Source organism: Somniosus microcephalus, chromosome 7 (genome assembly GCF_052327205.1).
Source record: "Somniosus microcephalus isolate GS21.2 chromosome 7, FLI_Smic_1.0, whole genome shotgun sequence".
Lineage (NCBI taxonomy): Eukaryota > Metazoa > Chordata > Chondrichthyes > Squaliformes > Somniosidae > Somniosus > Somniosus microcephalus.
This window is the reverse complement of record NC_140993.1, coordinates 70,173,446-70,191,219: the sequence shown is the minus strand read 5'-3', so window position 1 is coordinate 70,191,219 and position 17,774 is coordinate 70,173,446. Positions and strand designations below refer to the sequence as shown.

The 17,774-nt window shown below is 46.7% G+C and overlaps 1 protein-coding gene across 2 annotated transcripts in view; it reads left to right on the top strand.

Moving 5' to 3' along the window:
• The window catches only part of nradd (neurotrophin receptor associated death domain), a 33,273-nt gene extending 23,482 nt beyond the window's left edge, over window positions 1–9,791 (top strand). The window contains exons 4-7 of one of the 2 annotated variants that reach the window (XM_085992565.1): window positions 243–596; window positions 1,558–1,765; window positions 6,205–6,275; window positions 7,124–9,791. In XM_085992565.1, the coding sequence (XP_085848691.1) occupies window positions 243–596; window positions 1,558–1,765; window positions 6,205–6,275; window positions 7,124–7,431 (941 nt within the window). In that variant the 3' untranslated portion in view covers window positions 7,432–9,791. Of the gene's footprint in view, window positions 1–242; window positions 597–1,557; window positions 1,766–6,204; window positions 6,348–7,123 lie in introns of both variants that reach the window. The other variant, XM_085992564.1, reaches the window with a different exon arrangement.
• Window positions 9,792–17,774: the final 7,983 nt, after the last annotated feature.

Genomic DNA, 17,774 nt, shown 5'->3' with positions numbered 1-17,774 from the left:
TGCTGTGCCCAAATTGACTGCCACATTTCCCTACATTACAACAGTGACTATGCTTCAAATGTACTTAATTTGCTGTAAAGCACTTTTAATGTTGTGAAAGACACTCTATAAATGCAAGTGCTTTCTTTCTACTTTCTAACTGCATGAGTTAGTGCCTTTAACGGCGGGCGGGGCGGGGGATTAAATTTGGGACACTCTTGGATTGTACTAATTCCATTTCCTCCCCACTTTTTTTGTTGCAGGTGTGACCTTCTCACCCAGCGCTGGCCTCTCCCGCTGCCAGCTGTGCTCGAGCTGCCCCGACGAGATGGAGGTGGGACTGCAGTGTTCAGCCACGATTGACACCCAGTGCCAGTGTGTGGAAGGGTACTACTCGCGGTCCGGCGGCAGGCGATGTGTGCCGTGCACCACCTGCCGGCCGGGCTTCGGGGCGGTGGTGGAATGCCACGGGGACCAGGATGCCGTGTGCCAGTCGTGCCCCGAGGGCTCCTTCTCCGAGAAGTCGAGCAGCTCGCAACCGTGCATGGCATGTCGCGTCTGCGGCGAAGATCATTTTGTGTTGAAGTGCGAAGCGACCTCGGACACGATCTGCCGGAGTAAGGCCTGCTCCTGACATTCCAATGATCTTTTCTCTCTTCCTCAATATTTTCTCCTGAAGGCTCATCAGTCCTGCTGGGCTGCACCCGCCCCCAAGAAACTCTCCACAGTGATTTTTTTTTAAATATAGAGAAACTCAGATGTACAGAAAGCCTACCGTATAGGACGCCTGCACAGTTGCAAAGGGTAAAAGAGAATCGTGGACTATTCTAGCAGAGTAGGAGGCCATTCGGCCCATTGAACCTGTGCCCGCTCTCTGATGCAATAATAACCATTGCCTAACAAAAAAGTCTTAGCTCAAACTTCCAAGACTGAAATCGATAACTCCCAGCATCCGCAACCTTCTGGGAGAGGGGATTCTAGATTTCCACTGCCCATTGTGTGAAAAAATTGTTCCTGATTTCGCTCCCAAATGGCCTGGCTCTAATTTTAAGATAATGTCCCCCGTTCTTGATTCCCCTATCAGAGGAAATAGTTTCTCTGTTTCTACCCTATCGAATCCTTTTAGCATTTTAAATACCTTGATCAGGCCACCCCTCAATCTTCTATACTCCAGGGAATACAAGCCAAGTTTATGCAACTGATCCTCATAATTTAACCCTCTAAGCCTGGTATCATTCTGATTTTTTTGGTTTTTTTCCCCAGAGAAAAGAGCCCCAGCTTGCTCAGTCTTTCCTGATAGTAGTATCCTCTCAATTCACATAAACTGGAACTAATCCAGTCTAATCCCATTGTCCTGCCCTTGCCCCATATCCTTTTATATGATTCCAGTTCCCTTTTAAATGATAATCTCAGCCTCAGTAGCCACTTTTGGTAAAGAAATCCATGTTCTTGTTTCAGTTCTAGCATCTAGTCATTTTTTCCTGCCCTGCCATTTGTTAATCTTGGCATTGGTTGCAGTGACTTGGATACACAATGGAACTAAAATGTGGTTTTCATTCCCTCCCGTCTCCTGTTTAGACAAAAGCTCACTGGTACCAAAGAGACCGCAGGTTGAACCGATGAAGGACGATGCCAAGTTCGTGACCTCCTTGGAACCCGAGTCCAGCACTGTGATGGGGGCCATCAACTTCACTGCCTACGACACAGGGAAGAACATCATTCCGGTTTACTGCTCCATCCTCGCAGCGGTCATCGTGGGACTCGTAATCTATGTCACTGTGAAATGGTGAATTTTACATCTCAGTAACTGCAAATGAAGCAAATACTCTTTATATTTTGTTGTTTTACTTCCTTGTTTTACTTCCTCCTCAGAAAATATGGGAAAGTCAGCGTTCAGTGTAAGATCGAGCAACGTAGGCCACAAGGTGCCAGGTTTGATCCCCGGTCTGTCCTGAATTAGCTGATCTCACCCAGTTGGGACTCGGCAAACCCTCCAAAAGAAGGGAATGGGTGACCAAAAGGCAGGAAGGGAATGGGTGACCAGCAGGCAGAGTAAGAGGCGCAGGCAGGTAGTGCAGGAATCCCCTGCGGCCATCCCCCTCTCCAACAGATATACCACTTTAAATACTGTTGGGGGGGGGGGGGATGACTCATCAGAGGAAGGCAGCAGCAGCCAACTTCCTGGCACCATGGGTGGCTCTGCTGCACAGGCTGAGAGGAAAAAGAGTGGAAGAGCTATAGTGATAGGGGACTCAATTGTAAGGGGAATAGATCAGCGTTTTTGCGGCCGCAATCAAGACTCCAGGATGGTGTGTTGCCTCCCTGGTGCAAGGGTCAAGGATGTCTCGGAGCGGCTGCAGAACATTTTGGAGGGGGAGGGGGAACAGCCAGTTGTCGTGGTGCACATAGGCACCAACGATATAGGTAAAAAACGGGATGAGGTCCTAAAAGCAGAATATAGGGAGTTAGGAGGTAAATTAAAAAATAGGACCTCAAAGGTAGTAATCTCAGGATTGCTACCAGTGCCACGTGCTAGTCAGAGTAGAAATAGGAGGATATTTCAAATGAATATGTGGCTAGAGGAATGGTGCAAGGGGGAGGGATTCAAATTCCTTCGACATTGGAACCGGTTCTGGGAGAGGTGGGACCAGTACAAACGGGACGGTTTGCACTTGGGCAGGGCCGGGACCGATGTCCTAGGGGGAGTGTTTGCTAGTGCTGTTGGGGAGGGTTTAAACTAAAGTGGCAGGGGGTTGGGAACCTGAGCAGGGAGACAGAGGAAAGGGAAACAAGGAAAAAAGCAAAAGACAGGAAGGAGAACAACAAAATTAGAAGGCAAAGAACTCAACGGTTTAAATCAAACATGGTCACAGTAAATAATAATTCATGTAGGTCTGAGAGCGTTAAAAAAACAAGCCTGAAGGCTTTGTGTCTTAATGCAAGAAGCATTCGGAACAAGGTGGATGAATTAGCTGCGCAAATAGAGGTAAACGAATATGATTTGATTGGGATTACAGAAACATGGCTCCAGGATGGCCAAGGCTGGGAACTCAACATCCAGGGGTATTCAATATTTAGGAAGGATAGGCAAAAAAGAAAGGGAGGTGGGGTAGCATTGCTGGTTAAAGAGGGGATTAACACAATTGAAAGGAAGGATATTAACTCTGATGATGCGGAATCTGTATGGGTAGAACTGAGAAATATCAAGGGGCAGAAAACTTTAGTGGGAGTGGTATATAGACCTCCAAACAGTAATACGGAGGTTGGGGATAGCATTAAACGGGAAATTAGAGACGCGTGCAATAAGGGCACAGCAGTCATCATGGGTGACTTTAATTTACATATAGATTGGGCTAACCAAATTAGTAAAAATACTGTGGAGGAGGAATTCCTAGAATGTTTACGGGATGGTTTTCTGGAACAATATGTCGAGGAACCAACCAGAGATCAGGCCATCTTAGACTGGGTATTATGTAATGAGAGAGGATTAATCAGCAATCTTGTACGAGGCCCCTTGGGTCAGAGCGATCATAATATGATAGAATTCTTCATTAGGATGGAGAATGAAGTAGTTGACTCGGAGACTAGGGTCCTGAATTTAAATAAAGGAAACTACGATGGTATGAGGCGCGAATTGGGTAGGATTGATTGGGGAATGTCACTCAAACGGTTGACGGTGGATAGGCAATGGCAAACATTCAAAGACTGCATGGATGAACTACAGAAGTTGTTCATCCCAGTTTGGGATAAGAATAAAACAAAAAGGGTGACTCAACTGTGGCTAACAAGGGAAATTAGGGATAGCATAAGATCCAAGGAGAGGGCATATAAATTGGCCAGAAAAAGCAACCCTGAGGATTGGGAGCAGTTTAGGATTCAACAAAGGAGGACAAAGGGATTAATTAAGAAGGGGAAAATAGAATATGAAAGTAAGCTTGCAGGGGACATAAAAACTGACTAAGAGCTTTTATAGATATGTGAAGAGAAAAATATTAGTGAAATCAAGTGTAGGTCCCTTGCAGTCAGAAGCAGGGGAAGTTATAATGGGGAACAAAGAAATGGCAGACCAATTAAATGCATATTTTGGTTCTGTCTTCACAAAGGAGGACACAAATAACCTCCCAGAGATGTTGGAGAGCATAGGGTCTGATGAGAGGGAGGAACTGAAAGAAATCAGTATTTGTAGGGAAATGGTGTTGGGGAAATTGATGGGATTGAAGGCCGATAAATCCCCAGGGCCTGATAATCTACATCCTAGGGTACTTAAGGAAGTGGCCCTAGAAATAGTAGATGCATTGCTGATCATCTTCCAAAATTTGCTGGAATCTGGAACTGTACCCATGGATTGGAGGGTAGCTAATGTTACCCCACTATTCAAAAAGGGTGGTAGAGAGAAAGCGGGGAATTACAGACCGGTAAGCCTGACATCGGTAGTGGGGAAAATGCTAGAGTCCATTATAAAGGATGTAATAGCTGAGCACTTGGAAAACAGTGACAGGATTGGACAAAGTCAACATGGATTTACAAAAGGTAAATCGTGCTTGACTACTGGAATTTTTTGAGGATGTAACTGGGAAAATAGATAAGGGAGAACCAGTAGATGTGGTGTATTTGGACTTTCAATAGGCTTTCGATAAGGTCCTGCATAAGAGATTAGCGTGTAAAGTTAAGGCACATGGGATTGGGGGCAAGGTATTGACTTGGATAGAGAACTGGTTGGCGGACAGAAAGCAGAGAGTAAGAATTAACGGGTCTTTTTTCGAGTGGCAGGCAGTGACTAGTGGGGTACCGCAGGGATCGGTCCTTGGACCCCAGCTATTCACAATATATATTAATGATCTAGACGAGGGAACTAGATGTAATATCTCCAAGTTTGCAGACGACACAAAGCTGGGTGGGCGTGTGTGCTGTGAGGAGGATGCCGAGAAACTACAGGATGATTTGGACAGGTTGGGTGATTGGGCAGAAGCGTGGCAGATGCAATATAACATGGATAAATGCGAGGTTATCCACTTTGGTGTCAAAAACAGAAAGGCAGACTATTATCTGAATGGCAATAGATTGGGAGAAGGGGAAGTGCAACGAGACCTGGGTGTCCTTGTGCACCAGTCGCTGAAGGTAAGCATGCAGGTGCAGCAGGCGGTGAAGAAGGCAAATGGTATGTTGGCCTTCATAGCAAAAGGGTTTGAGTACAGGAGTAAGGATGTCCTGCTGCAGTTGTACAGGGCCTTGGTGAGACCACACCTTGAGTATTGTGTGCAGTTTTGGTCACCTTATCTGAGGAAGGATGTTCTTGCCATGGAAGGAGTTCAGCGAAGATTCACAAGGCTGATCAATGGGATGGCAGGAATGACGTATGAGGAGAGATTGGGTCGATTGGGCTTATACTCGCTGGAGTTTAGAAGAATGAGAGGGGATCTCATCGAAACTTATAAAATTCTGACAGGTCTGGACAAACTAGATGCAGGTAGAATGTTCCCGATGGTCGGAGAGTCCAGAACCAGGGGTCATAGTCTAAGGATAAGGGGTAAGCCATTTAGGACAGAGATGAGGAAGAATTTCTTCACCCAGAGAGTGGTGAACCTGTGGAATTCTCTACCACAGAAGGCGGTTGAGGCCAAGTCTTTAAATATATTCAAGAAGGAGTTGGATATATTTCTTAGAGCTAAAGGTATCAAGGGATATGGGGAGAAGGCAGGTAAGGGGTACTGAGTTTGGATGATCAGCCATGATCTCATCGAATGGCGGAACAGGCTCGAGGGGCCGAATGGCCTACTCCTGCTCCTATCTTCTATGTTTCTAAGGGGAAGGGGAGAAAAAATGTTTGACTAATAAATGTATTTTGATCTACATGTGGTTCTTGCTGACTGGCCTTGTCCGTTGCCTGTCCCACATCCACCGTGCTCTGTCCCCTGGTGTCCTATTGTCCTCACATGCTGCCTCCCTTCACTGGCTACAACCCACCTCTTTCCCCCCACCCCGGCCCCCAACCCTCCAGTTGTTGGCCACTCCCATATTTTGACACTGCTGCAGTTTCCGCTCTCACTTTCGCCGTCTCGCTCTCTAACTCTTTCTCATTCTCTCTAACTCTTTCTCGCTATCTCTCTTTCACTTACCCACTCTCTCTCACTATTACTCAGCACTCGCTTTCTTTCGCTCACTCACTCACTTTCTCTCTCACTTACACTCACTCGCACTCTCTCTCATTCTTTTTTCTCCCTACAGCTGGAACACATGCAAGCAGAAGAAGCAGCTGGCGAAGGCGCGAGCTGGTGAGCTCGACGTGGGACCCGAAGGTGAGAAGCTGCACAGTGACAGTGGCGTGTTTGTCGACACACACAGCCTACATGAACCACAGCTCAGTAAAGGTACGTCCCACTCCGGCAGCGAGCGTTGACTGTTCCATGGGAACCTCATTATCTCACTCAGCTGCCCGTGGGAGCCCCTTGTTATCGTAGCTGCCTATGGGAGCCCGAAAGTGCTTGCAGATTATTCGACTCCTGGGCCATCACAGCTAAGCCTGATTCTGTTCCCAGCACACACGTTACAACAGGGGTGGAGAGTTGGATGGGGGATTCATGCCTGGGTGGACCCAGTGTGGGTCGTGCCACTGGTGGGAGCCAGGAGAAGGGCTGGTTCCCTGCTTTCTTGACTATGGAGATGTCAGGTTGAAGAATGAATGAATAAGGGGGTGAAACGGTAGGTTTAAAAGTAAAGGGTGTGTAATCAACATTTCAGGAACTTGCCCTCTCTTGGTTGGGTTCTGCTATTGGGGAAGATGTTCCACTTTTTGTCATTGGTAATGTCCCCTTCTCCCTGCTCTCTCTTCTCCCCCCCCCCCCCCCCCACTCCAAATCCCAGAATACCTTCTCACGACCCCACAAGTCATCAAAACCCTCAGCGGTTATTCATTCCCAGGTATCTGTTCTCGCTATAAACACCCAAACCCCTCGATTAGATTCCAACCTGTAACTCATTCCCAGGTACCTACTATTCTCGCTATAAACCACCCGAATACCTCGATTACGTTCCAGCCTGTAACTGACTCCCAGATACCTGTTCTTCTGTCTGTTAATTTCTGGCATCTATTTGGTGCAATGTTGCGGTTCCGGTATTGATCACTAGTTCTCTCTCTCTCCCTCAGCTGTTCGCGCTGACCCACCCCTTTACAGCAAACTCCCGCTGCAGAAACGGGAAGAGGTCGAGCGGCTGCTTGGCAGCCAGGGTGCCAACCGGGCTGACTGGCGCAACCTGGCGCACCTCCTGGGCTATGACGAGGAGCGCGTGGCCACCATCGGCCGAGGGGAGGACCCGGCCCACACGCTGCTGTCTGACTGGTCGATGAGGGACGGCGCCAGCCTGGATGTGCTTTGCAAGGCCTTGGGGAGGATGGAGAGGGACGACGTCGCAGAGCGTCTAAAACCGGAGCCGGCCGTGACCTCTGTGGTGTGACGGAAAAGCCAACATCTGCCGTCAACCTTTTGTGCATGAAAGACTTCGATCCGCTTACAGACAAAAGGGGGTCACTCAGACTCAAAAATGCGGCTGGGTCTTTTAAATTTATTTAAAAAGAAAACCTCTTGACTGTAACTGGGACACGTGAGGCAATCAGTTGATTGTGTGGGAATTGGGATTCTTGCCTTTGGCCCACATCTGACGATGCTTCATGAAACGTGTGGGGACATTTTTTTCTTGATTTTTAATTATCACACATCCTGTGCATAATTACACGGGCCGAGCGGCCTGCTCTGTATTTACTGGTTTTTTTGTTTGCTCACTTCCTCCTCTTGTAGCTGCCGACTCTTGCTGTGGATTCCTTCGGCGCCCACCCTCAGCTGCCTGGCCAAAGTGCCCGTTCTTTGTCTGGGCCAGCAACTGTTGGCGGGATGTTCAGCTTAGAGTGGCATCTCACCCAAGCTATTCCTCCTCAGTGTACAAAATCGGGTGCAGACACTTTCTAGTGGGGGAGGGGTATGTCTCTGGCCAGTAAGGGAATGCTTTTTTTTTTGAAAGAGTGGGGAAAGGAGGAAGAAGCTGAACTGCAGGAAGCCATTCTGCTTTGGGTCTCCTTACCACCAAACTAGATCCAGCCGGTTAACATTGTTTATTGGGCTTCTGGATTGGCTGTCCAGCTGGTCAGCAGTTCTGATCACACCCCTTGTCCCTCAGTGCATATGGGCACTCCCTGTTGGTGTCATCCCTAACTTGTAAATCAGGCTTGTATGGTTCAAGGGCTTCACACTCAAAATGGCTGCCAAAGTTGCCCATAAAATGGCTGCCCACAGCAAGAAGAAGTCATAACAGCAAGTGTGGCCAGACTGAGCAAGAACTATCAGCAGCTTTGTGATTTTTTTTTTTTATATGCATGAGAGTTTCTTTTGGATTACAACTCAGTTCTCAAACACTTGCGGTCCAGTTGAGCCATCAAGGAAACTTAAGTCTATGCTTTAACTGATCCAAGTCAGGGGAGCCGGAATGATGTTACATTTGACATCAGCCCGCCTAGGTTAAAGAAGGGGAAAATCAGCCGGTGTTCCAGTCCCTCACTGCTATCCAGTACCCTCTGTTAGAATATGCATTAGTTGGATATTGGGTGAGCGTATTATTGGCTGTGACCCCTACGTTCCAATACCTTACCAAGACGTAGATAGGCTCATACATGAAAAATAGTCATTTGGTGCGGTTTGAGGAGAAGGCGTAGAGAGAGGGTTGGTGCCTGTGTGGAACTGTTTGACAAAGGTTACTACCTTCAGGAGAGGAAGGGAGAACATTGGGCCCAAAAAAATCAAAAGAAAAACTGACCTATGTGTCACTCTACTTTTGAAAACACAATTTATTGGGGCATGGATATGTTTTTGCATGGAGTGGCAGGCTGTTGTAAATTGTTAGTATTTCTTCAGAGCCCAGATTGAAATCTCAGCCTGCAGTAGGTGCAAGTTTCCTCAGTCCTATGTGAAATGAGTTTGCAAGTCTCAATCCAGTTCCTAGTGAACAAACAGCATAAAACTACTCACAAATTGGAACTAATACAACTGTGGGACAGTGTACATAAGAGAATGGAACGAGAACATAGAATCTTCCAAGGGAAAGTTCTGTATAAATGTTCCCTGATTCCCCAAAGACAATCAAGTACAAGGCACTGATGGCGGCTGGTGTAGGAAGTAGAACTTGAGATCCTTGGTTGACATTCAGCCCAAAGGTGATTTTGGGAACACTTTTGAGGGAGCTTCACTCTGCCTGTGCTATAGGTAACTTGAGAGTGCTTCACTGGGTATCTAACCCATGTTTGATGCTGTCCCTGTGGCCAAAAGCTGTCCAGTGATGAGCATTGACTCCCCCACCTTGATGGGCACAAAATTCTGACATCCAATTAAAGGAAGTCAGGGCAGAAAAAGTTGCCAGATCAATCAAAATGGCTGCCACATTAACTAAAATGGCAGCCTATATCCAATATTGTGACGCGATACTAATTATTTCTTGTCTTAATGCCAATTTGTTGAGTCAAATTGTTACCTATGTTTGTATTGTTTTTTCAATAAATACAGTACCCAGTGGGTCAGAATAGGTACAATATCCCAGAGATTTTGAAAAGAGGAGGAATTGTCAGCTTTGGCTGATGCTTTTTCTGGAACTTTCTCTTTTTGTACATAAAGAAATGAAGCTTTTCTGCTCTGGTGTTGTTGCAGACAGTTTGACCTTCACCTCATTGTGCTGTCATTGCATAATTGTGTCCTACAAACAAATTTATATCTTTAAAAAAATCACTTTTATGTTATGCCAAATAAACATTTGAAAAATCAAGCTCCACCCTCTCCAGTTTGTTGTGGTTATGTTTATTTCTCTTGTGATAGTCTAGGATTTTCAGTAATCTGCCGATGTGTCATTTATTCCCTAAACTCTAAGTATAAACGTTTCCCCTCGTCTCTTGAAGTTGGCCTCTTTCGTGGGGTGGGATTCAACAGACACCAGCTGTCTTTCACACAAGTGTACATTCTTTGTCACAGCAGGCTATTGTGTCGTGGAGTGCATCACAGCCAAGTCTGATCTTGTTTTCACCTATAACACATCTACTTTCCAGTCACTGGATGATTTTTAAAAATTAGTTCTTGGGTTGTGGGCCTGGCTTCACTGACGAGGCTGGCATTTATTGCACATCCCTGCTTGACATGATGAAATGGCTTGTTTGTCACTTTAGAGAGCAGTTAAGAGTCAACCGTGTTAAGATTCCCTCTTTCCTCCTCTTCCCCAAACCAAGGCACTTTATGGGCACAAAGCAGTAGTTGGGGAAGCCTTCATCAATGAGGTAGGTTTTGAAGTTTCTGAAGGTGGGGAGTAAGATTAGGGAGTGTTCTAGAGGGTGAGGCCAAGATGGCTGAAGACCAAGTTAGAGTGGGTGGGGGAGGGGGAAAGGAACATCAAACTTGGGAATTGGATATATAGTTAAAAGGAAACAATTGCAGGGCTGGAACTAACTGGATCGCTCTTTCAATGAGCCTGCACAAGCATGATGGGCCGAATGGCCTGTGCTGTATGATTCTATGATTAATGGGCATCAGTGTCAGTTGGACCCGTGTGTTTCAAATGGACAGTTGGGTTTCTGGTGCCCATGGAACGTGGAGTTAAAGCTATTGAGATGAGGGCAGATAATTGTTGGCCAAAAACTCCTCATGGAGTGGCTATAACTTTTAAAAAATGTGGGAGGTGGGGATGACCTTGGATCTATAAATGGCTTGCCCTAATTTAGCTTGTCCCCTGCTGAGGTTTTGGGTACTAGTGCTGCTCTGCTGCTTGTCCCCATCCATCATTAACTGAAAAAGAAAGATGGCTTTAATTGAGATCAAAGTGATTGAGGGAGAACATGATACCCTGGGTAAGCAGAGCTTCAACAAGCTTGGATTTGCCGAGGTCAAAGGTGAATGGCATTGGCAGTTGCCGCGTATGAAACACGTTTACTGACAGATTTAGAAGGGCAGCAGGGTGCTGGTGGGGCCTGAGCATTTGAACATCACATTCTTCCCTTTCTTTCGTCGAATGGGTGCCAATTATCCTCAAGCTTCACCCAACTGGCCAGTTTCAACGTGACCCTAGCGCGTGCGCATCAGACTGGCTACAAAGGGAAGTGATGCTTCAGTTGTACAGACCCCATCTGCAGAACTGCATTGTTTTAGGCACTGCACCTTAGAGGATCTATTGGCCTTGGAGGGGGGTGCAGTGCAGATTCACCAGAATGATACCAGGGCTTAATGGGTTAAATTATGAGCACATGTTTCATAAACTTGACTTGGTTTTCCCTTGAGTTTAGAAGATTAAGGGGTGAGCTGATTGAGGTGTTTAAAATGAAGGAAATCAATAGGGTAGATACAGAGAAACCACTTCCTCTGGTGGGGGAATCCCGAACAAGGGGGCATAATCTTAAAATTAGAGCCAGGCCATTCAGGAGTGAAATCAGGAAGCACTGACCAGGAAGGATTCAGCTTTGAACCCTGGCTTAACTGAGTTAACTAACACTAGGAAAACAATAAATAATCTCAATGTCCTGAGCTGATGAAAAATCAGCCAGGGCAGTGTGTCCTGATGGAAAGTTCATAGGGCAGCAGAATCATCTGATACCCCTCTCCCATGTCGAATAGCTTCCTGATACTGTGTAGGCTCACACATGTAGAATGCTCATAGGTTTTTACAAAAATGTTGTTATCGGGACATGGATGTTGGCAAGGCCACATTTATTCCCCATCCCTAGTTGCCCAGAACCCATTGAGTCAACCACGTAGCATAGGACTGGAGTCACGTGTAGGCCCAGACTGGATAATAAGAACATAAGAAGCAGGAGTAGGCCAATCGGCCCCTCGAGCCTGCTCCATCATTCAACAAGATCATGGCTGATCTAATCTTGGCCTCAACACCACTTTCCCTGCTCTCTCTTCCCATAACTCTTGATTCCGTAATGATTGTTGGTTCCTTCCCTGAAGGACATTAGTGAACCAGTAGGTTTTGTTACAACAATCCAACAGTTCTTCGAGGTTATTTTTTCACAACTTGCCATGGTTATGAACTCACAAATTACCAACTTTATAACAATCACAATTTGCATTTATATAGCCCCTTAAATGTAAAAAATGTGCCAAGGCGCTTCGCAGAAGTGTAATCAGACAAAAATGAATGCACAGCCAAAGAGCGAGCAATTAGGAGGGGGTGACCAAATGCTTGGTCAAAGAGTAGGGTTTTAAGAAGGGGCTTAAAGGAGAAGAGATACGTGGAGAGGCCGAGGGAATTTCAAAGTTTAGAGCCAGTTGAAGGCATGGTGGGAGGAAAAGGGTTGGGGTGGGGGGGGGGTTGGAGGGAGTTACACAGGTCAGAGTTGGAGGAAAGCAGCGTTCTGGGGTGGGGGCTGTTATACAGCTGGAGGAGGTTACAGAGATAGTGAGGGGTGAGGCCATGGAGGGATTTGAACACAGGGTGAGAATTTTAAATCGGCAGCATTGGTGAACCAGGAGCCAATGTAGGTTAGTGAGGACAGGGTTGATGGGTGAGCGGGACTTGCAGTGGGATAAGATACGGACAACAGAGTTTTGGATAAGGTGCCGGGGTGCATTGGCATCATTGAGACTAGTTGAGAGTTTCAGCAGCAGAGAAAGATTGAAAGACTTACATTTATGTAGCGCCTTTGGCGACCTCAGGACAGCCCAAAGCAGCTTTACAACCAATGAAGTACATTGAAGAGAGGCTGAGGTAGGGCTGCAGATGGCAAAATTACAGAGGTGGAAGTAAGTGGTCTTTGTGATGGAGAGAATATAGGGTTGGAAATTCAGTTCAAACACAATTCAGAGTCAAATAGGATGCCGAGGTTGCGAGGAGCCTGGTTCAGCCTGAGACAGTGACCAGGGAGAGGAATGGAATCAATGGCAAGGGTATGGAATTTGTGGTGGGGCTCGAAGACAATGGCCTCAATGATTAACGAGAAAATTTTGGCTCATCCAGGACTGGATGTCAGACAAGCATTCTGACAACACAGAGGCAATGGAGGGGTTGAGAGGTAGAGCTGGCTGTTGTTCGTGTACATTGGGAAGGTGAACCTATGTTTTCAGATGGTTTTGTCAAGGGGCAGGTGTAGATGAGGAAGGGGTGGGGTCAAGGATAGTTGGTTGGGAACTCCAGAGGTAACGGCGTGGGAGCGGGAAGAAAAGCCAAGAGACAGGCGTTGGAGGAGAATGGTGTCAAAGGCTGCAGACTGGTCGAGAAGGACGAAAAGGGATGGTGCACCACAGTCACAGTGGATGCCATTTGTGACTTTGATTAGGGCTGTTTCAGTGCTGTAGCAGGGGCAAAAACCTGATTGAAGTGGTTCAAACATGGAGGTGCGGGAAAGATGGGCACAGATTTGGGAGGCGACAACACTTTAAAGAATTTGGAGAGGAAAGGGATTGGAGATGTGGTGGTAGTTTGCAAGGGCAGAAGGGTCAAAGGTGGGTGATGCCAGTGGTTTTGAACGGGAGTGGGAACCATTTACAATTTCAGCTAGCATGGGGGCCAGGAAAGGAAGTTGGGTGGTCAGCAGTTTAGCGGGAATTGGGGTTAAGAAAGACTTGCATTTCATATAGCGCCTTTCATGACCACCGGACGTCTCAAAGCGCTTTAACGCCAATGGAGTATTTTTTGGAGTGTAGTCACCGTTGTAATGTGGGAAACGCAGCAGCCAATTTGCATACAGCATGCTCCCACAAACAGCAATGTGATAATGACCAGATAATCTGTTTTTGTTATGTTGGTTGAGGGATAAATATTGGCCAGGACACCAGGGATAACTCCCCTGCTCTTCTTTGAAGTAGTGCCATATATCCACCTGAGAGAGCAGATGGGGCCTCGGTTTAACACCTCATCTGAAAGACAGCACTTCTGACAGTGCAGCACTTCCTCAGCACTGCATTGGAGTGTCAGCCTAGTTTTTGTGCTCAAGTCCCATGGAGTGGGATTTGAATCCACAACCTTCTAACTCAGAGGCGAATGTGCTACCCACTGAGCCACAGCTGACAGGAGGTCAGTCTTAATAGACAAGATGAGAGACAGAACGGAGGATTAGGCCTGCCATGGAGGGCAAGTGGAAAGGGGGACGCAGCAGAGGTTCATAAAATATCCGTTTTACACCTTGCCGCTGGTGGTATTTGAACTCACGACCTCTGGGCTGCTAGTCCAGTAACAAAACCATGAGGTTACCACACTTTACCCGAAGTGAGGTTCCGGAAGGCTGGTGGAACCGAACTCCAACCAGTGTGAGGAGAGGGAGAAGTGTAAAACAAAAGACAAAGAAGTTGCAGCACTGAAGGCGAGTCTGAGCTGGTTTTAGTCTGACGTCCTGATCCGCTCGTTCTCTGCAGGCATCCGGGAAGTGCTCAGCCGGGTAACTGGATCCCGCAGCTCTAGGTTAGTCAGGTGGCGACATGCGAAGTTAATCAAAAGCCTTCTCGCGCGTGTCCCTTCTCTCATGTTTGCGCCCAATTGCTGGGCATGTGATTTATTTTCAGTGCTTTGGCTACCGAAGGAAAGCGTTCCCTTTCTCGAGTGTGCGCACAGCTCTTCTAAGAAAACATTTTATCCAACCCAGTGTTGTTCTGTGTAGCTGACGACAATTTGGAAGAATATTTGTGCCAACACTCCTCTTCAAAGGCATTGTCAGCCTGGGAGGTCCCTGTGGTTTCATTACCGTAAAATTATTAAAAACATTTTGTTCTCATTTCAAGGTTCCTGACAGGGAAAAGATCACCCACTGTCAGAATCAAACCCAGCTCAGGTTAAAGTTCCCTCTTCACTGTCCCATCAAAGACTCCCAGCGCAGGTACAACATGGGTTAGATACAGAGCAAACCTTCCTCTACATTGTCCCATCAAACCACTTGATAGAACCTGTGTTAGATCCTAAGTAGAGCTCCCATAACATCATCCCAATAAAGGATTCTGAGTATTGGTTAGATACAGTGTCAGGCCTACAAGTTCTGTGTGTCTGGCCATGAGCTTCCATTAACCAACCCCTGAGATCTAGTTATCTGGGCCATGAGCTTTAATTAACTGGTCAGCAAGGTAGGGTGGACGGTTATGGAGGTGGAAGTAATTGGTCTTTGTGATGGAGTCGATATAGGGCCTGACATAGCTTGGGGAGAGAAAAGCAATCAGTGGGAGAGGAGTGTTGATCGTAACAGGGGTCGAAAAATATGGCTTTGGTCTTCAGATGTTGAGTTGGAGGAAGTTGTGATTCATCCAAGACTGGATATCAGACAAGTAGAGGGATCAAAAATGGAGGCGCAGTAGAGGTCGAGCTGGGTATCGTCAACATACAAATGGAAGCTGGCCCCATCTCTGCGGATGGTGTCAGTGATGGGCAGCATATGGGCGGTGAGGAGGAGAGGCCAAGGATAGATCCTTGGGAACTCCAGAGTTAATGGGGCTGGGGAGAAAAGGGAAACCATCACTGGAGATACTCTGGCTACATTTGAATAGGTATGAATAGAACCAAGCGATGGCTGTCCCATGGAGCTGGATGACGGATGGGAGGTGCTGATGGACAATGGATTGGTCAACTGTGTTGAATGTTGGAGAGAGTAGAGAGGACGAGGAGAGTGGAGATAGTTGCAAGGGGTCTCCTCCAGTGACTCCAGAGCCTGTGATAGACACATCTTTCTGCAGCCACTTCTGTATCTGAGCACAATAAAGAGAACAGGAATCAGCGAGAGCATTATTTTATCTCCTTGAATCACACCCATTAAAAGAACAGTATTAAAATCAGTAAATGGTTAAGGAAATCCTAAGTGCTACCTACGCTGCTCCCCTATTTCTTTCAGCCGAGGTGGCATCTTGCCCACTGAACCTTGACCCTTAACTGAAGCCTCCCAATAAAATTAATAAAAAAACAATGATTCCCCGACTGTTCAGTGAGTTGAGCCAATGAGTAGCTGAGGCCTAAAGACCAGGAAGGGTCGTTACCTTGGAATTCCCTACCTAACACCATTGTGGTAGCCCCACCCCCACAAGGACTGCAGTGGTTCAAGAAGGCACAGCACCTCCTTCTCGGGAAAAATAGAGATGGGCAATAAATGCCGGCCTTACCCGTGACACATCCTGAGATCAAATATCTTTTTTAAAGTAGGGGTCACTGGACAGTGATCAGGCTGATTGTTTTCTCCCTTGCAAGGTCGAGGGGGAGCTGGATATACTGAGGGTTTAAGAGATTGAGCAGTGAGTGAATGAGACTTTCTGAACTGTAGGAACTGAGTAGATAAATCTCAACGATAATTTCCAACCCTATGCTCCTTTGTATGATGACGGGCTAGGATTTGTAAAACTTGTAGCTCCTGCTTTGCCCCTGACCCTGACCTTTTGATATATTGAAGGCGTAGTTGGTCTCTCTCAGCCCATCCACTGATCTTGAAGTGCACACAGCACACGATAGTTAACATGAGTCAGAGGGGAGTGTGCACTCAATCAGGATACACTACCCATTCCTGACTTCCCAGTGATGTGACTGAGCAGCCTCTAAGATTCTAACTACATTGGGAACGGAGTCAGTAGGTTGTCGTTTCCAGCCCTACTCCACAGAGCGCATAATCTCAACCAACACTCCAGTGCTATCCCGAGGGGCTGCTGGACTGTTGGAGGTGCTGTCTTTCAGATAAGACGTTAAACTGAGGGCTCATCTGTCCTCTCAGGCGGATGTAAAAGATCCTGTGGCACTATTCGAAGAAAAGCAGGGAGTTCTCCCTGGTATCCTGGTCACCATTTATCCCTCAACCAACATCACTAAAACAGATTATCTGGTCATTATCACATTGCTGTTTATGGGGCCTTGCTGTGTGTGAATTGACTGCTGCGTTTCCTACATTACAACAGTGACTACACTTCAAAAGTACTTCATTGGCTGTAAAACGCTTTGGGACGACCTGAGGCCATGAAAGCTGCTTTATAAATGCAAGTTCTTTCTTATTCTTTCTTTTTACCTATCAGGAAAGGATGAACGGGCTGGGTCTCTTTTCTCTTGAAAAGAGAAGGCTGAGGGGTGACCTAATAGAGGTCTTTAAAATCATGGAAGGTTTTGATAGAGTAGATACAGAGAGAGTTTTTCCACTTGTGGGGAAGAGCAAAACTAGAGGCCATCAATATAAGATAGTCACCAAAAAATCAAATAGGGAATTCAGAAGAAACATCTTTACACAAAGAGTGGTGAGACTGTGGAACTTGCTACCACAGGGAGTGGTTGAAGCGAATAGTATAGATGCATTTAAGGGGAGGCTAGACAAGCATATGAGGGAGCAGGGAATAGAGGGTTATGCTGATAGTTAGAAGAGGAAGGATGGGAGGAAGCTCGAGCATAAATGCTGGCATGGACTGGGCTGGGCCGAGCCGAATGGCCAGTTTCTGTGCTGTATATTCTATGTAATTCCATGTAATGTAATATTCACTGGCATTTGAGTCACATGCCAGGAACAGCAGAAGCCACTCGATTCAATCAAATGCCAACAATCTCACTGCTTCTTCAGGGTTTCAGAGTCACTGCCTACTTGGGCTCACTGTCGCCCAACCATCGTCTACCAAGTGTCGAGGGGGGAAGGGGGAGGTGTACACTTGGTTTGTGGGGGTGGGGGTAGGGACGGGGAAGAGGGCAATTGAATGGAGGCTGAAAGATTGTTCTTCAGGTTCCAGTGGTTTTCTTTTCAGAATAGAGTCTGACTTCTGTTGGTGTTTTCTGTTCTGACATTTTCTCTGCTTATTTTGATGGTTCAATGCTGGTACGTTTTCGGTTATCACCAATGC